Source organism: Bacillus rossius, chromosome 8 (genome assembly GCF_032445375.1).
Source record: "Bacillus rossius redtenbacheri isolate Brsri chromosome 8, Brsri_v3, whole genome shotgun sequence".
NCBI classification, from domain to species: Eukaryota; Metazoa; Arthropoda; class Insecta; order Phasmatodea; family Bacillidae; genus Bacillus; species Bacillus rossius.
In genome coordinates this window covers 56,552,579-56,566,988 of record NC_086336.1, presented here as the reverse complement: position 1 = coordinate 56,566,988, position 14,410 = coordinate 56,552,579, and the positions used below count along the sequence as shown (strand labels likewise).

Sequence of the window (14,410 nt, the reverse complement as noted above, 5' to 3'; positions counted from 1 at the left end):
TTGTCGGGTGGGCTCATATAGTCACTGCCTCATCGTTTGAATTTCAATAACGACTGAAAATACATACTGGTGTTTAAAAGTTAATACTTAACGAGAGTCTGAAATATTAGTAGGCTTTTACTAAAAAAAAAAAAAACTTATATTAAATATGGAATATAATCATGACGAAATAAAATCCTTAAGCGTTAAACAACAAGCATTTCATACATATAAAATATGGGTATTTCGTGTGAGAAAATAAGTCAAATTTTTGAAACGTATGTTAGATGAGACAAAAAATTTTTGGTACTCTAATATTTACAACTGATTAAATTTCCATGCGTGAAGTCCGTGAGAATGCCGGGCATATCTGCTGGCGCAATGTCGATCCGAGATCATTGCTATGATCCGACCCGAGAGTTGCCAATGTTCTTCGCTCAGCGCTCACGCCACAACGCGGTGGTCGAGTTGATGGTCAAACCAGCTTGTGACTTGAGGCCCCCGATCAGTCCAGCTCCCAGTTCGGACTGCCGACAGTTTGGATCCGTTGACAGTCCGCACACGCGATCAGACCAGGTGCTCAGTTCGGAACTGAAGTCCTACACACGATGTGTAAAGTGGTCGCTGTTACTGTTGCTGATTGTTGACTGTTGGCTGTATCGTTTCGTCGTAGAACAGTTTCAATTGCAGTTGCACTTTTAGTTAGAAAATAAATAGCAAAGCAACCTGAGAGCATAAACAAATATGTCTGCCACGACACTAAGCTGAGGAACTGGTGGATTTTTTTTTTTTGACTGGTGAGATTCTGTTCTCACGCATGGCAGTTCGTACTGAGGGTTCTAACATCAGTCCTGACTGATTAGTCCACCGACCATGCTCACACACGAAATTTCCAAATGTTGAGTTACCAACAAACGGATAAGTCTGAACTGACAGTTCAGACTGATTGTGTGTGGACGAAATTAGGCCCGTTATACGGAGACTGCCCCCCCCCCCCCCCCCCCCACCCCTGAACATTTCACAATCGCGTCTGCTGTTTTACGTAAGCCAATAAAATAAAATAAACATTTCCTAGTTTTTTTTTTCTTCTCAGTGTGGATTGTGGCGTGGAATATTTTTGTGCGCACGAGAAGGAGCGAGTGTTGCGCTGGTGCCGCGGCACGTGACGCGCCGTGCTCGTGTGTTGCAGCACGGGATCGGCGTGGAGTTCGTGCGCGTGCTGCCGGAGACGCACGCGCCCTCGCTCACGAACGTCTTCTGCGAGTGCGACTCCAAGGACGACGTGGTGAGTAGGGATGCAAACGATACATCGATGTTTTCAAAACATCGATGTATCGTTCATGAAACATCGATGTTAGCATCGATGTTTTGAAGAGCGATACGTCGCCGATGCATCGATGAAAAAGTCCAAAAACATCGACATCGTTCATCATTAAAATTACCCTAGTTTTTATTAATATTTTGGCTATCATTTCATGAATATTTATTGAATATATAAAAAAAACATTACGATACGATATTTAGTTTTTAAGATACAATTTTTTTAACTGTCTATACTTACTATAAAAACCTACATTTTTAAGTAGGTATCAAAAATGTTGTAAATACTGAACTATTTGGTTGATTTCAGTATCAATTTTTTTTACAGTACTTTAAAATGTGTAAAATCATTTGCAGGGCTGGTGCAAGGTAAATTAGCGCCCTAGGCGAAAACCCTTAATTCCCTCCCCCCCCCTCATCAATCTCCCCAAAAAATTTTTTTCCTTGCCTCAAAATACATCACGTAAGCCTAAGATTTTGTCAACAATCAAATGTAAGCATGCTTGTGTTTTTTTTTTTTACTTTTTTACTTATTACAAATCATAAGCAGGTCACCGTGGACTTTAAATAATTACTTATATCAATATAAACCTTCCAAACTGTTACAAAAATCCATTTTCATCTAGTTTCAATAATCGTTAAACATATTATATCAGTTGTTATGTGTCGTGCTGTGCCGCCCCCAGCTACTTGGCGCCCTAGGCGGTTGCCTAGTGCGCCTATATGGACGCGCCGGCCCTGATCATTTGGAAAAAATAAATACCATTAAAAAAATTGGTTTACATAAGAATTTTCTTTTCAATTTTGATAAATATAGGGAAAAAGCAGTGAGACTTTATAGACAATTTCATAGCTTGTTGTACATACAAGCTTTTGATTGGTACCGATACGGTCTCGCTAGCTCTATCGAGAAAATTAATGTTACATTTAAAACCTGCACATACACTTCAAGCTTTTTCCTTCTTTTTTTTTAAATTGCTTTTAATGCATGTTTTTGTTCTGCATGAGACACGACTGTAAATGGGTTGTAGATATTGTGGCTACATACTATAATTTAAATCATTTTGGCATGTTTTTCCTGATATTTAAAAACATCGGTTAAAACATCGATGTATCGGTTTTCAGAACGATGTTTTTTGACATCGATGCTTTTTCGTTTGAACATCGATGTTCGTGATACCGATGTTTTTAAGAGCGATTTTGCATCCCTAGTGGTGAGTGCTGCCGGCGACGAGACGAGCTGTGGATCTCCCCGGGGGCAGGGGGAGGTGGCACCCCCTCCCCGTCCCTTCCCTTCCCTTCCCTTCCCCTCCCCTCCCTTACCTTACCTTACCTTACCTTACCTTACCTTCCCTTACCTTACCTTACCTTACCTTACCTTACCTTACCTTACCTTCACTTACCTTCCCTTACCTTCACTTACCTTACCTTCCCTTACCTTCCCTTCCTTGCCCTTACCTTCCCTTACCTTCCCTTACCTTCCCTTACCTTCCCTTACCTTACCTTACCTTACCTTACCTTACCTTACCTTACCTTCCCTCCCCTCCCCGAAGTCCTAAGAAAAACTAAATAAATACATCAACAAAATGAAATTATTTGAAATCTAACATAAATGCAAAAAATGTTCTATTCGCCTCCCTCCCTCCCTCCCTCACCCCCTCCCCCAAATTTGAAATCGGCGTACGCTTCTGCCCGGGGCAAATAATTTTGTGGCGCACCTTGTCCATTACTGAATGTAAGTTACAACTTTTCTCACTCCACCAGTATATCTGTGCTTCTTGCGTAAAATGGGGTTAAGTCCAATATCATAGTTCGTGATTAGTTGTTTTTTTTTTAGCTTTATTAACTGCTTTAGAACTTTGGAAACTCATGAATTGTTTTAAAATAATGTCTCTAATCTCCCTTATCAATTTTAAAAGTAAATAATTCAATATCACTATGTATTTTAACAATTTGTGACTTAACCCCCCTTTACGCAACAAGCGCAGAATATTATAAAGAGGTAAAGTTTGTTTATAAGTTTGGATGTAGGGGTTAGCTCTGAAACTACTGATCCTATTTTGACAATTCTTTTACTAATAGGAAGCTACATTATCCCTGAGTGCTATAGGCTGTATTTTATTATGATAAAGGTGTGTTCTTAGTTGTACTAAAACAGGTGTTACCACAGATTTTATTCAATATTTTTTTAAATTTCCTGAATTATATTAATTATCACTTTATAAATAGTATTTTTCTTCGAAATGTAATCCATATCTGCAAATCTGAGAACTCTATGACTATTGTTTTTCAAATGTCAACGCAATGCACAAAACCCTCTCAGGACTATTGGTCTTATTTGTAAACTGAAATAGTTTTATGTTATAAAATGTAACACTTTAATTGAAACCTAGGGGGTCCCGGTGGTTCCCCCCCCCCCCTTTTATTATTTAATCTCTTTTCTTTCTGGACTGCCATGCGCAGGACCTTGATTTACTTGTACAGGATGAAAGACTGAATTCAACCGACAAACTTTCGGCTGCACTTTAAAAACAAATCGAAAACATATATTAATTTAAAACTTACTGTGTAAGCGTTTCTCAGGATTTACCCAAAACCCTGAATAACTTTGGTTTGTATGGATTTTTAGAAGAAGAAAAAATATTTCTCAACTATTAAATGATTGATATAGAGTATCATGACGCAGGCTGGATACGAACAGTTAATCCAAAACTATATTCCACATAATTTCATGCTTTCGGTACATGCTAGGACTGACATAAATTTTGCATTAAAATTCATAAAAAAAAAAATTAAATAAAGACTTGTTTAGTGGAAAAAACTCATTTTAAAAACAAACATGGTTGTATTATGAATTAATTTTGAATCTGAAAAAAAAAATAGTAGAGGTAAAATAATGTAGTATGCCACCCCCTTAAGACCTGCAGAAATTGTTTTCGCTCTCTGGAGATTCTATTGACGGAGACCATCTCTGGAGATTATAGTGACGGATACCATCTCTGGAGATTCTAGTGACTGAGACCCTCTCTGGAGATTCAAGTGACTGAGACCCTCTCTGGAGATTCTAGTGACTGAGGCCATCTCTGGAGATTCTAGTGACGTAGACCATCTGGATATTCTAGTGACGGAGGTCCTCTCTGGAGATTCTAGTGACGGAGACCCTCTCTGGAGATTCTAGTGACGGAGACCCTCTCTGGAGATTCTAGTGACGGAGTCCCTCTCTGGACATTCTAGTGACCGAGACCCTCTGGAGATTCTAGTGACCGAGACCCTCTCTGGAGAGTCTAGTGACCGAGACCCTCTCTGGAGAGTCTAGTGACCGAGATCCTCTGGAGATTCTAGTGACGGAGACCCTCTCTGGAGATTCTAGTGACGGAGTCCCTCTCTGGAGATTCTAGTGACCGAGACCCTCTGGAGATTCTAGTGACCGAGACCCTCTCTGGAGATTCTAGTGACGGAGACACTCTCTGGAGATTCTAGTGACGGAGACCCTCTCTGGAGATTCTAGTGACGGAGTCCCTCTCTGGAGATTCTAGTGACCGAGACCCTCTCTGGAGATTCTAGTGACGGAGACCATCTCTGGAGATTCTAGTGACGGAGACCATCTCTGGAGATTCTAGATACGGAGTCCCTCTCTGGAGATTCTAGTGACGGAGACCATCTCTGGAGATTCTAGTGACGGAGACCATCTCTGGAGATTCTAGTAACGGAGTCCCTCTCTGGAGATTCTAGTGACGGAGACCCTCTGGAGATTCTAGTGACCGAGACCCTCTCTGGAGAGTCTAGTGACCGAGACCCTCTGGAGATTCTAGTGATGGAGACCATCTCTGGAGATTCTAGTGACGGAGACCATCTCTGGAGATTCTTGTGACGGAGACCATCTCTGGAAATTCTAGTGACGGAGACCCTCTCTGGAGATTCTAGTGACGGAGACCCTCTATGGAGATTCTAGTGACCGAGACCCTCTGGAGATTCTAGTGACCGAGACCCTCTCTGGAGTGTCTAGTGACCGAGACCCTCTCTGGAGAGTAGTGACCGAGACCCTCTCTGGAGAGTGTAGTGACCGAGACCCTCTCTGGAGATTCTAGTGACCGAGACCCTCTCTGGAGAGTCTAGTGACCGAGACCCTCTCTGGAGAGTCTAGTGACCGAGACCCTCTCTGGAGAGTCTAGTGACCGAGACCCTCTCTGGAGAGTCTAGTGACCGAGACCCTCTCTGGAGAGTCTAGTGACCGAGACCCTCTGGAGAGTCTAGTGACCGAGACCCTCTGGAGATTCTAGTGACCGAGACCCTCTCTGGAGAGTAGTGACCGAGACCATCTCTGGAGATTCTAGTGACGGAGACCCTCTCTGGAGATTATAGTGACGGAGTCCTTCTGTGGAGATTCTAGTGACCGAGACCCTCTGGAGATTCTAGTGACCGAGACCCCCTCTGGAGAGTCTAGTGACCGAGACCCTCTGGAGAGTCTAGTGACCGAGACCCTCTCTGGAGAGTCTAGTGACCGAGACCCTCTCTGGAGAGTCTAGTGACCGAGACCCTCTGGAGAGTCTAGTGACCGAGACCCTCTCTGGAGAGTCTAGTGACCGAGACCCTCTCTGGAGAGTCTAGTGACGGAGACCCTCTCTGGAGAGTCTAGTGACCGAGACCCTCTCTGGAGAGTCTAGTGACCGAGACACTCTCTGGAGAGTCTAGTGACCGAGACCCTCTCTGGAGAGTCTAGTGACCGAGACCCTCTCTGGAGAGTCTAGTGACCGAGACCCTCTCTGGAGAGTCTAGTGACCGAGACCCTCTCTGGAGAGTCTAGTGACCGAGACCCTCTCTGGAGAGTCTAGTGACCGAGACCCTCTCTGGAGAGTCTAGTGACCGAGACCCTCTCTGGAGAGTCTAGTGACCGAGACCCTCTCTGGAGAGTCTAGTGACCGAGACCCTCTCTGGAGAGTCTAGTGACCGAGACCCTCTCTGGAGAGTCTAGTGACCGAGACCCTCTCTGGAGAGTCTAGTGACCGAGACCCTCTCTGGAGAGTCTAGTGACCGAGACCCTCTCTGGAGAGTCTAGTGACCGAGACCCTCTCTGGAGAGTCTAGTGACCGAGACCCTCTCTGGAGAGTCTAGTGACCGAGACCCTCTCTGGAGAGTCTAGTGACCGAGACCCTCTCTGGAGAGTCTAGTGACCGAGACACTCTCTGGAGAGTCTAGTGACCGAGACCCTCTCTGGAGAGTCTAGTGACCGAGACCCTCTCTGGAGAGTCTAGTGACCGAGACCCTCTCTGGAGAGTCTAGTGACCGAGACCCTCTCTGGAGAGTCTAGTGACCGAGACCCTCTCTGGAGAGTCTAGTGACCGAGACCCTCTCTGGAGAGTCTAGTGACCGAGACCCTCTCTGGAGAGTCTAGTGACCGAGACCCTCTCTGGAGAGTCTAGTGACCGAGACCCTCTCTGGAGAGTCTAGTGACCGAGACCCTCTCTGGAGAGTCTAGTGACCGAGACCCTCTCTGGAGAGTCTAGTGACCGAGACCCTCTCTGGAGAGTCTAGTGACCGAGACCCTCTCTGGAGAGTCTAGTGGCCGAGACCCTCTCTGGAGAGTCTAGTGACCGAGACCCTCTCTGGAGAGTCTAGTGACCGAGACCCTCTGGAGATTCTAGTGGCCGAGACCCTCTCTGGAGATTCTAGTGGCCGAGACCCTCTCTGGAGAGTCTAGTGGCCGAGACCCTCTCTGGAGAGTCTGGTGACCGAGACCCTCTCTGGAGAGTCTAGTGACCGAGACCCTCTCTGGAGAGTCTAGTGACCGAGACCCTCTCTGGAGAGTCTAGTGACCGAGACACTCTCTGGAGAGTCTAGTGACCGAGACCCTCTCTGGAGAGTCTGGTGACCGAGACCCTCTCTGGAGAGTCTAGTGACCGAGACCCTCTCTGGAGAGTCTAGTGGCCGAGACCCTCTCTGGAGAGTCTGGTGACCGAGACCCTCTCTGGAGAGTCTAGTGACCGAGACCCTCTCTGGAGAGTCTAGTGACCGAGACCCTCTCTGGAGAGTCTAGTGACCGAGACACTCTCTGGAGAGTCTAGTGACCGAGACCCTCTCTGGAGAGTCTGGTGACCGAGACCCTCTCTGGAGAGTCTAGTGACCGAGACCCTCTCTGGAGAGTCTAGTGACCGAGACCCTCTGGAGATTCTAGTGACCGAGACCCTCTGGAGATTCTAGTGGCCGAGACCCTCTCTGGAGATTCTAGTGGCCGAGACCATCTCTGGAGAGTCTAGTGACCGAGACCCTCTGGAGATTCTAGTGACCGAGACCCTCTGGAGATTCTAGTGGCCGAGACCCTCTCTGGAGATTCTAGTGGCCGAGACCCTCTCTGGAGATTCTAGTGGCCGAGACCATCTCTGGAGAGTCTAGTGACCGAGACCCTCTGGAGATTCTAGTGACCGAGACCCTCTGGAGATTCTAGTGGCCGAGACCCTCTCTGGAGATTCTAGTGGCCGAGACCCTCTCTGGAGAGTCTAGTGGCCGAGACCCTCTCTGGAGAGTCTAGTGACCGAGACCCTCTGGAGATTCTAGTGACCGAGACCCTCTGGAGATTCTAGTGACCGAGACCCTCTCTGGAGAGTCTAGTGACCGAGACCCTCTCTGGAGAGTCTAGTGGCCGAGACCCTCTCTGGAGAGTCTAGTGACCGAGACCCTCTCTGGAGAGTAGTGACCGAGACCCTCTCTGGAGAGTCTAGTGACCGAGACCCTCTCTGGAGAGTCTAGTGACGGAGTCCTTCTCTGGAGATTCTAGTGACCGAGACCCTCTGGAGATTCTAGTGACCGAGACCCTCTCTGGAGAGTCTAGTTACTGATATCCTCTCTGGAGATTCTAGTGATGGAGACCCTCTCTGGAGAGTCTAGTGACCGAGACCCTCTCTGGAGAGTCTAGTGACGGAGTCCTTCTCTGGAGATTCTAGTGACCGAGACCCTCTGGAGATTCTAGTGACCGAGACCCTCTCTGGAGAGTCTAGTTACTGATATCCTCTCTGGAGATTCTAGTGATGGAGTCCCTCTCTGGACATTCTAGTGACCGAGACCCTCTGGAGATTCTAGTGACCGAGACCCTCTCTGGAGAGTCTAGTGACCGAGACCCTCTCTGGAGAGTCTAGTGACCGAGATCCTCTGGAGATTCTAGTGACGGAGACCCTCTCTGGAGATTCTAGTGACGGAGTCCCTCTCTGGAGATTCTAGTGACCGAGACCCTCTGGAGATTCTAGTGACCGAGACCCTCTCTGGAGATTCTAGTGACGGAGACACTCTCTGGAGATTCTAGTGACGGAGACCCTCTCTGGAGATTCTAGTGACGGAGTCCCTCTCTGGAGATTCTAGTGACCGAGACCCTCTCTGGAGATTCTAGTGACGGAGACCATCTCTGGAGATTCTAGTGACTGAGACCATCTCTGGAGATTCTAGATACGGAGTCCCTCTCTGGAGATTCTAGTGACGGAGACCATCTCTGGAGATTCTAGTGACGGAGACCATCTCTGGAGATTCTAGTAACGGAGTCCCTCTCTGGAGATTCTAGTGACGGAGACCCTCTGGAGATTCTAGTGACCGAGACCCTCTCTGGAGAGTCTAGTGACCGAGACCCTCTGGAGATTCTAGTGATGGAGACCATCTCTGGAGATTCTAGTGACGGAGACCATCTCTGGAGATTCTTGTGACGGAGACCATCTCTGGAAATTCTAGTGACGGAGACCCTCTCTGGAGATTCTAGTGACGGAGACCCTCTATGGAGATTCTAGTGACCGAGACCCTCTGGAGATTCTAGTGACCGAGACCCTCTCTGGAGTGTCTAGTGACCGAGACCCTCTCTGGAGAGTAGTGACCGAGACCCTCTCTGGAGAGTGTAGTGACCGAGACCCTCTCTGGAGATTCTAGTGACCGAGACCCTCTCTGGAGAGTCTAGTGACCGAGACCCTCTCTGGAGAGTCTAGTGACCGAGACCCTCTCTGGAGAGTCTAGTGACCGAGACCCTCTCTGGAGAGTCTAGTGACCGAGACCCTCTCTGGAGAGTCTAGTGACCGAGACCCTCTGGAGAGTCTAGTGACCGAGACCCTCTGGAGATTCTAGTGACCGAGACCCTCTCTGGAGAGTAGTGACCGAGACCATCTCTGGAGATTCTAGTGACGGAGACCCTCTCTGGAGATTATAGTGACGGAGTCCTTCTGTGGAGATTCTAGTGACCGAGACCCTCTGGAGATTCTAGTGACCGAGACCCCCTCTGGAGAGTCTAGTGACCGAGACCCTCTGGAGAGTCTAGTGACCGAGACCCTCTCTGGAGAGTCTAGTGACCGAGACCCTCTCTGGAGAGTCTAGTGACCGAGACCCTCTGGAGAGTCTAGTGACCGAGACCCTCTCTGGAGAGTCTAGTGACCGAGACCCTCTCTGGAGAGTCTAGTGACGGAGACCCTCTCTGGAGAGTCTAGTGACCGAGACCCTCTCTGGAGAGTCTAGTGACCGAGACACTCTCTGGAGAGTCTAGTGACCGAGACCCTCTCTGGAGAGTCTAGTGACCGAGACCCTCTCTGGAGAGTCTAGTGACCGAGACCCTCTCTGGAGAGTCTAGTGACCGAGACCCTCTCTGGAGAGTCTAGTGACCGAGACCCTCTCTGGAGAGTCTAGTGACCGAGACCCTCTCTGGAGAGTCTAGTGACCGAGACCCTCTCTGGAGAGTCTAGTGACCGAGACCCTCTCTGGAGAGTCTAGTGACCGAGACCCTCTCTGGAGAGTCTAGTGACCGAGACCCTCTCTGGAGAGTCTAGTGACCGAGACCCTCTCTGGAGAGTCTAGTGACCGAGACCCTCTCTGGAGAGTCTAGTGACCGAGACCCTCTCTGGAGAGTCTAGTGACCGAGACCCTCTCTGGAGAGTCTAGTGACCGAGACCCTCTCTGGAGAGTCTAGTGACCGAGACCCTCTCTGGAGAGTCTAGTGACCGAGACCCTCTCTGGAGAGTCTAGTGACCGAGACACTCTCTGGAGAGTCTAGTGACCGAGACCCTCTCTGGAGAGTCTAGTGACCGAGACCCTCTCTGGAGAGTCTAGTGACCGAGACCCTCTCTGGAGAGTCTAGTGACCGAGACCCTCTCTGGAGAGTCTAGTGACCGAGACCCTCTCTGGAGAGTCTAGTGACCGAGACCCTCTCTGGAGAGTCTAGTGACCGAGACCCTCTCTGGAGAGTCTAGTGACCGAGACCCTCTCTGGAGAGTCTAGTGACCGAGACCCTCTCTGGAGAGTCTAGTGACCGAGACCCTCTCTGGAGAGTCTAGTGACCGAGACCCTCTCTGGAGAGTCTAGTGACCGAGACCCTCTCTGGAGAGTCTAGTGACCGAGACCCTCTCTGGAGAGTCTAGTGGCCGAGACCCTCTCTGGAGAGTCTAGTGACCGAGACCCTCTCTGGAGAGTCTAGTGACCGAGACCCTCTGGAGATTCTAGTGGCCGAGACCCTCTCTGGAGATTCTAGTGGCCGAGACCCTCTCTGGAGAGTCTAGTGGCCGAGACCCTCTCTGGAGAGTCTGGTGACCGAGACCCTCTCTGGAGAGTCTAGTGACCGAGACCCTCTCTGGAGAGTCTAGTGACCGAGACCCTCTCTGGAGAGTCTAGTGACCGAGACACTCTCTGGAGAGTCTAGTGACCGAGACCCTCTCTGGAGAGTCTGGTGACCGAGACCCTCTCTGGAGAGTCTAGTGACCGAGACCCTCTCTGGAGAGTCTAGTGGCCGAGACCCTCTCTGGAGAGTCTGGTGACCGAGACCCTCTCTGGAGAGTCTAGTGACCGAGACCCTCTCTGGAGAGTCTAGTGACCGAGACCCTCTCTGGAGAGTCTAGTGACCGAGACACTCTCTGGAGAGTCTAGTGACCGAGACCCTCTCTGGAGAGTCTGGTGACCGAGACCCTCTCTGGAGAGTCTAGTGACCGAGACCCTCTCTGGAGAGTCTAGTGACCGAGACCCTCTGGAGATTCTAGTGACCGAGACCCTCTGGAGATTCTAGTGGCCGAGACCCTCTCTGGAGATTCTAGTGGCCGAGACCATCTCTGGAGAGTCTAGTGACCGAGACCCTCTGGAGATTCTAGTGACCGAGACCCTCTGGAGATTCTAGTGGCCGAGACCCTCTCTGGAGATTCTAGTGGCCGAGACCCTCTCTGGAGATTCTAGTGGCCGAGACCATCTCTGGAGAGTCTAGTGACCGAGACCCTCTGGAGATTCTAGTGACCGAGACCCTCTGGAGATTCTAGTGGCCGAGACCCTCTCTGGAGATTCTAGTGGCCGAGACCCTCTCTGGAGAGTCTAGTGGCCGAGACCCTCTCTGGAGAGTCTAGTGACCGAGACCCTCTGGAGATTCTAGTGACCGAGACCCTCTGGAGATTCTAGTGACCGAGACCCTCTCTGGAGAGTCTAGTGACCGAGACCCTCTCTGGAGAGTCTAGTGGCCGAGACCCTCTCTGGAGAGTCTAGTGACCGAGACCCTCTCTGGAGAGTAGTGACCGAGACCCTCTCTGGAGAGTCTAGTGACCGAGACCCTCTCTGGAGAGTCTAGTGACGGAGTCCTTCTCTGGAGATTCTAGTGACCGAGACCCTCTGGAGATTCTAGTGACCGAGACCCTCTCTGGAGAGTCTAGTTACTGATATCCTCTCTGGAGATTCTAGTGATGGAGACCATCTCTGGAGAGTCTAGTGACCGAGACCCTCTGGAGATTCTAGTGACGGAGACCATCTCTGGAGATTCTTGTGACGGAGACCATCTCTGGAAATTCTAGTGACGGAGACCCTCTCTGGAGATTCTAGTGACCGAGACCCTCTGGAGATTCTAGTGACGGAGACCCTCTCTGGAGAGTCTAGTGACCGAGACCCTCTCTGGAGAGTCTAGTGACCGAGACCCTCTCTGGAGAGTCTAGTGACCGAGACCCTCTCTGGAGAGTCTAGTGACCGAGACCCTCTCTGGAGAGTCTAGTGACCTAGACCCTCTCTGGAGAGTCTAGTGACCGAGACCCTCTGGAGATTCTAGTGGCCGAGACCCTCTCTGGAGATTCTAGTGGCCGAGACCCTCTCTGGAGATTCTAGTGGCCGAGACCCTCTCTGGAGAGTCTAGTGACCGAGACCCTCTGGAGATTCTTGTGACGGAGACCATCTCTGGAAATTCTAGTGACGGAGACCCTCTCTGGAGATTCTAGTGACGAGACCCTCTCTGGAGATTCTTGTGACGGAGACCATCTCTGGAAATTCTAGTGACGGAGACCCTCTCTGGAGATTCTAGTGACGGAGACCCTCTCTGGAGATTCTAGTGACTGAGACCCTCTCTGGAGATTCTAGTGACGGAGACCATCTCTGGAGAGTCTAGTGACGGAGACCTAGAGGAACATGATGCGCGTGGGAGAATCGCCCCCGGCTCTATACGCCGGGCGGATCGGTTCCCACAACTTCGTGACGCTGGATCGCAGTGCTCGCACCCGAGACCTGTATCTCCAGTTCTCCACTGCTACTGCTGGTGCTGGTGAAGACAGACCGATTCTTTTCACCGAATCGATTCATTTGAATCAGTTCAAAAAGATTCCTTATTTTCGTTCCCTCTCGTTCCCTCTTGTTCTTCTATTTATGTGGCTGTTATCAAGAATTATAACTTCAATGACTACGGATAAAATGTCACGAAACGTTAAGCTTCCATTCATTCATAAAACATTTGATTATTTTTGAGTGACAATTATTTTATTACGTTTTTTGAATTATTTATTGTTGCTTCTACGCCGATCGCACTGTATTCCGTTAATCTATAAAAAAAAATTCCTCATAGGCAACTGTTTGGATTATCACAATATACAAATTTCCCAGGTACAGGCAAAAATTTGCAGTATCTTATTTAATTCCCGGATAGTGAGTTAAATTATTTTAAACATGAACTCGATAGATTCATCTTCGAGTATCAACAAAACTTTCAAGAAAAATTTAAGTTCACGACTAAAACACCCTTCTTCAAAGTGTTTACGAAGGACACGCGGAACTGTGAAGTTGGAACCCGGTGTAGTTCCAAGTACGAAGATCCAATCAACTGGAATTGCGAACAGCCCTTCGTTTGTTTAAGGCACGTTCTTAGCTGAAGAGCTCGCAGATTTACTGCATAATTTCTCAGATGTATAGATATATAGCCCCCGGATTTTGGGACTGTTACATAAATTATTGGATTCGTAGACAATTCTCGCCATTTTGACTTTAAGATTTCTGCACTGATTTGGGTGGTTTGTTTTGTCACTTGAAAAAATATATTTCAGAAAGGATATTACTTTATTTATGATTTTTTGTCACGTTGTTTAAATTTACTATCCATTTTTTCTTATTTAATAAAAATATTGTCTAGTCATATTTAGAAATACAAAAATTTTAAAATTGTATTGTTGTATAAAAGTAGTGAAACAAACCGGAATAGAAAATAGAACACACACACACATATATATATATATATATATGTATATATATGTATGTATATATATGTATGTATATATATATCCCCAGGCAAATAATTTAAAACATGAATTTATTGTTAAGTCTGTTGAAGTTTGGTGATATTGAAAGTCAGTTGATGTGTTGATGGTGGTGTAAGTCCTTATTGTTGATGGTGGTGATTCCCGACGGAGCGAAGGTCGTCTGTAATGTTTTCATGCCTTCCTGTCTTAGGAGTCGTGGTCCTCCTTGGTGGTGTTGTGGAGGTCACGAACTGTGCTTTTAAAGAGGATCGAAGTCAGTCAGTCGGTTGGGGTGCCTGGGGTTGGCTGTGTCGCGCTGAGCTGTTGATGTAGTGGTGGAGGTTGGTGTCTCGTGAACTTATATACATTGTAGAATTTGGTGACCATTCGATTGGTGATTGTTTCAAGGCAGGGCATTCCAGGCATGTTGTACGAGTGGTACGTGTGAAAAGTGCATATTTTTCTTCTTACACGATACATTCGGTACCAGTGTGGTTACGTGAACTGGAGGTGGTATAAGAGTTCAGGAGAAAGGGGGGAGGGGGAGGAGAGTAAAATTCTCGAGGCAAGTTTGAATTTCGAGAATTTTTTTTTTAATGCGCGAGTTTACCCTGATACAGTAGAACGAAGATTAC

General features: G+C 48.1%; 1 protein-coding gene across 9 annotated transcripts in view; it reads left to right on the top strand.

Moving 5' to 3' along the window:
• LOC134534973 (uncharacterized) overlaps positions 1–14,410 on the top strand; it is a 143,455-nt gene that overhangs the window by 64,987 nt on the left and 64,058 nt on the right. For all 9 annotated transcript variants that reach the window (XM_063373755.1, XM_063373758.1, XM_063373754.1 and 6 more), the window contains exon 2: positions 1,169–1,264. In XM_063373755.1, coding sequence (XP_063229825.1) covers positions 1,169–1,264 — 96 coding nt within the window. The remainder of the gene's footprint in view (positions 1–1,168; positions 1,265–14,410) is intronic.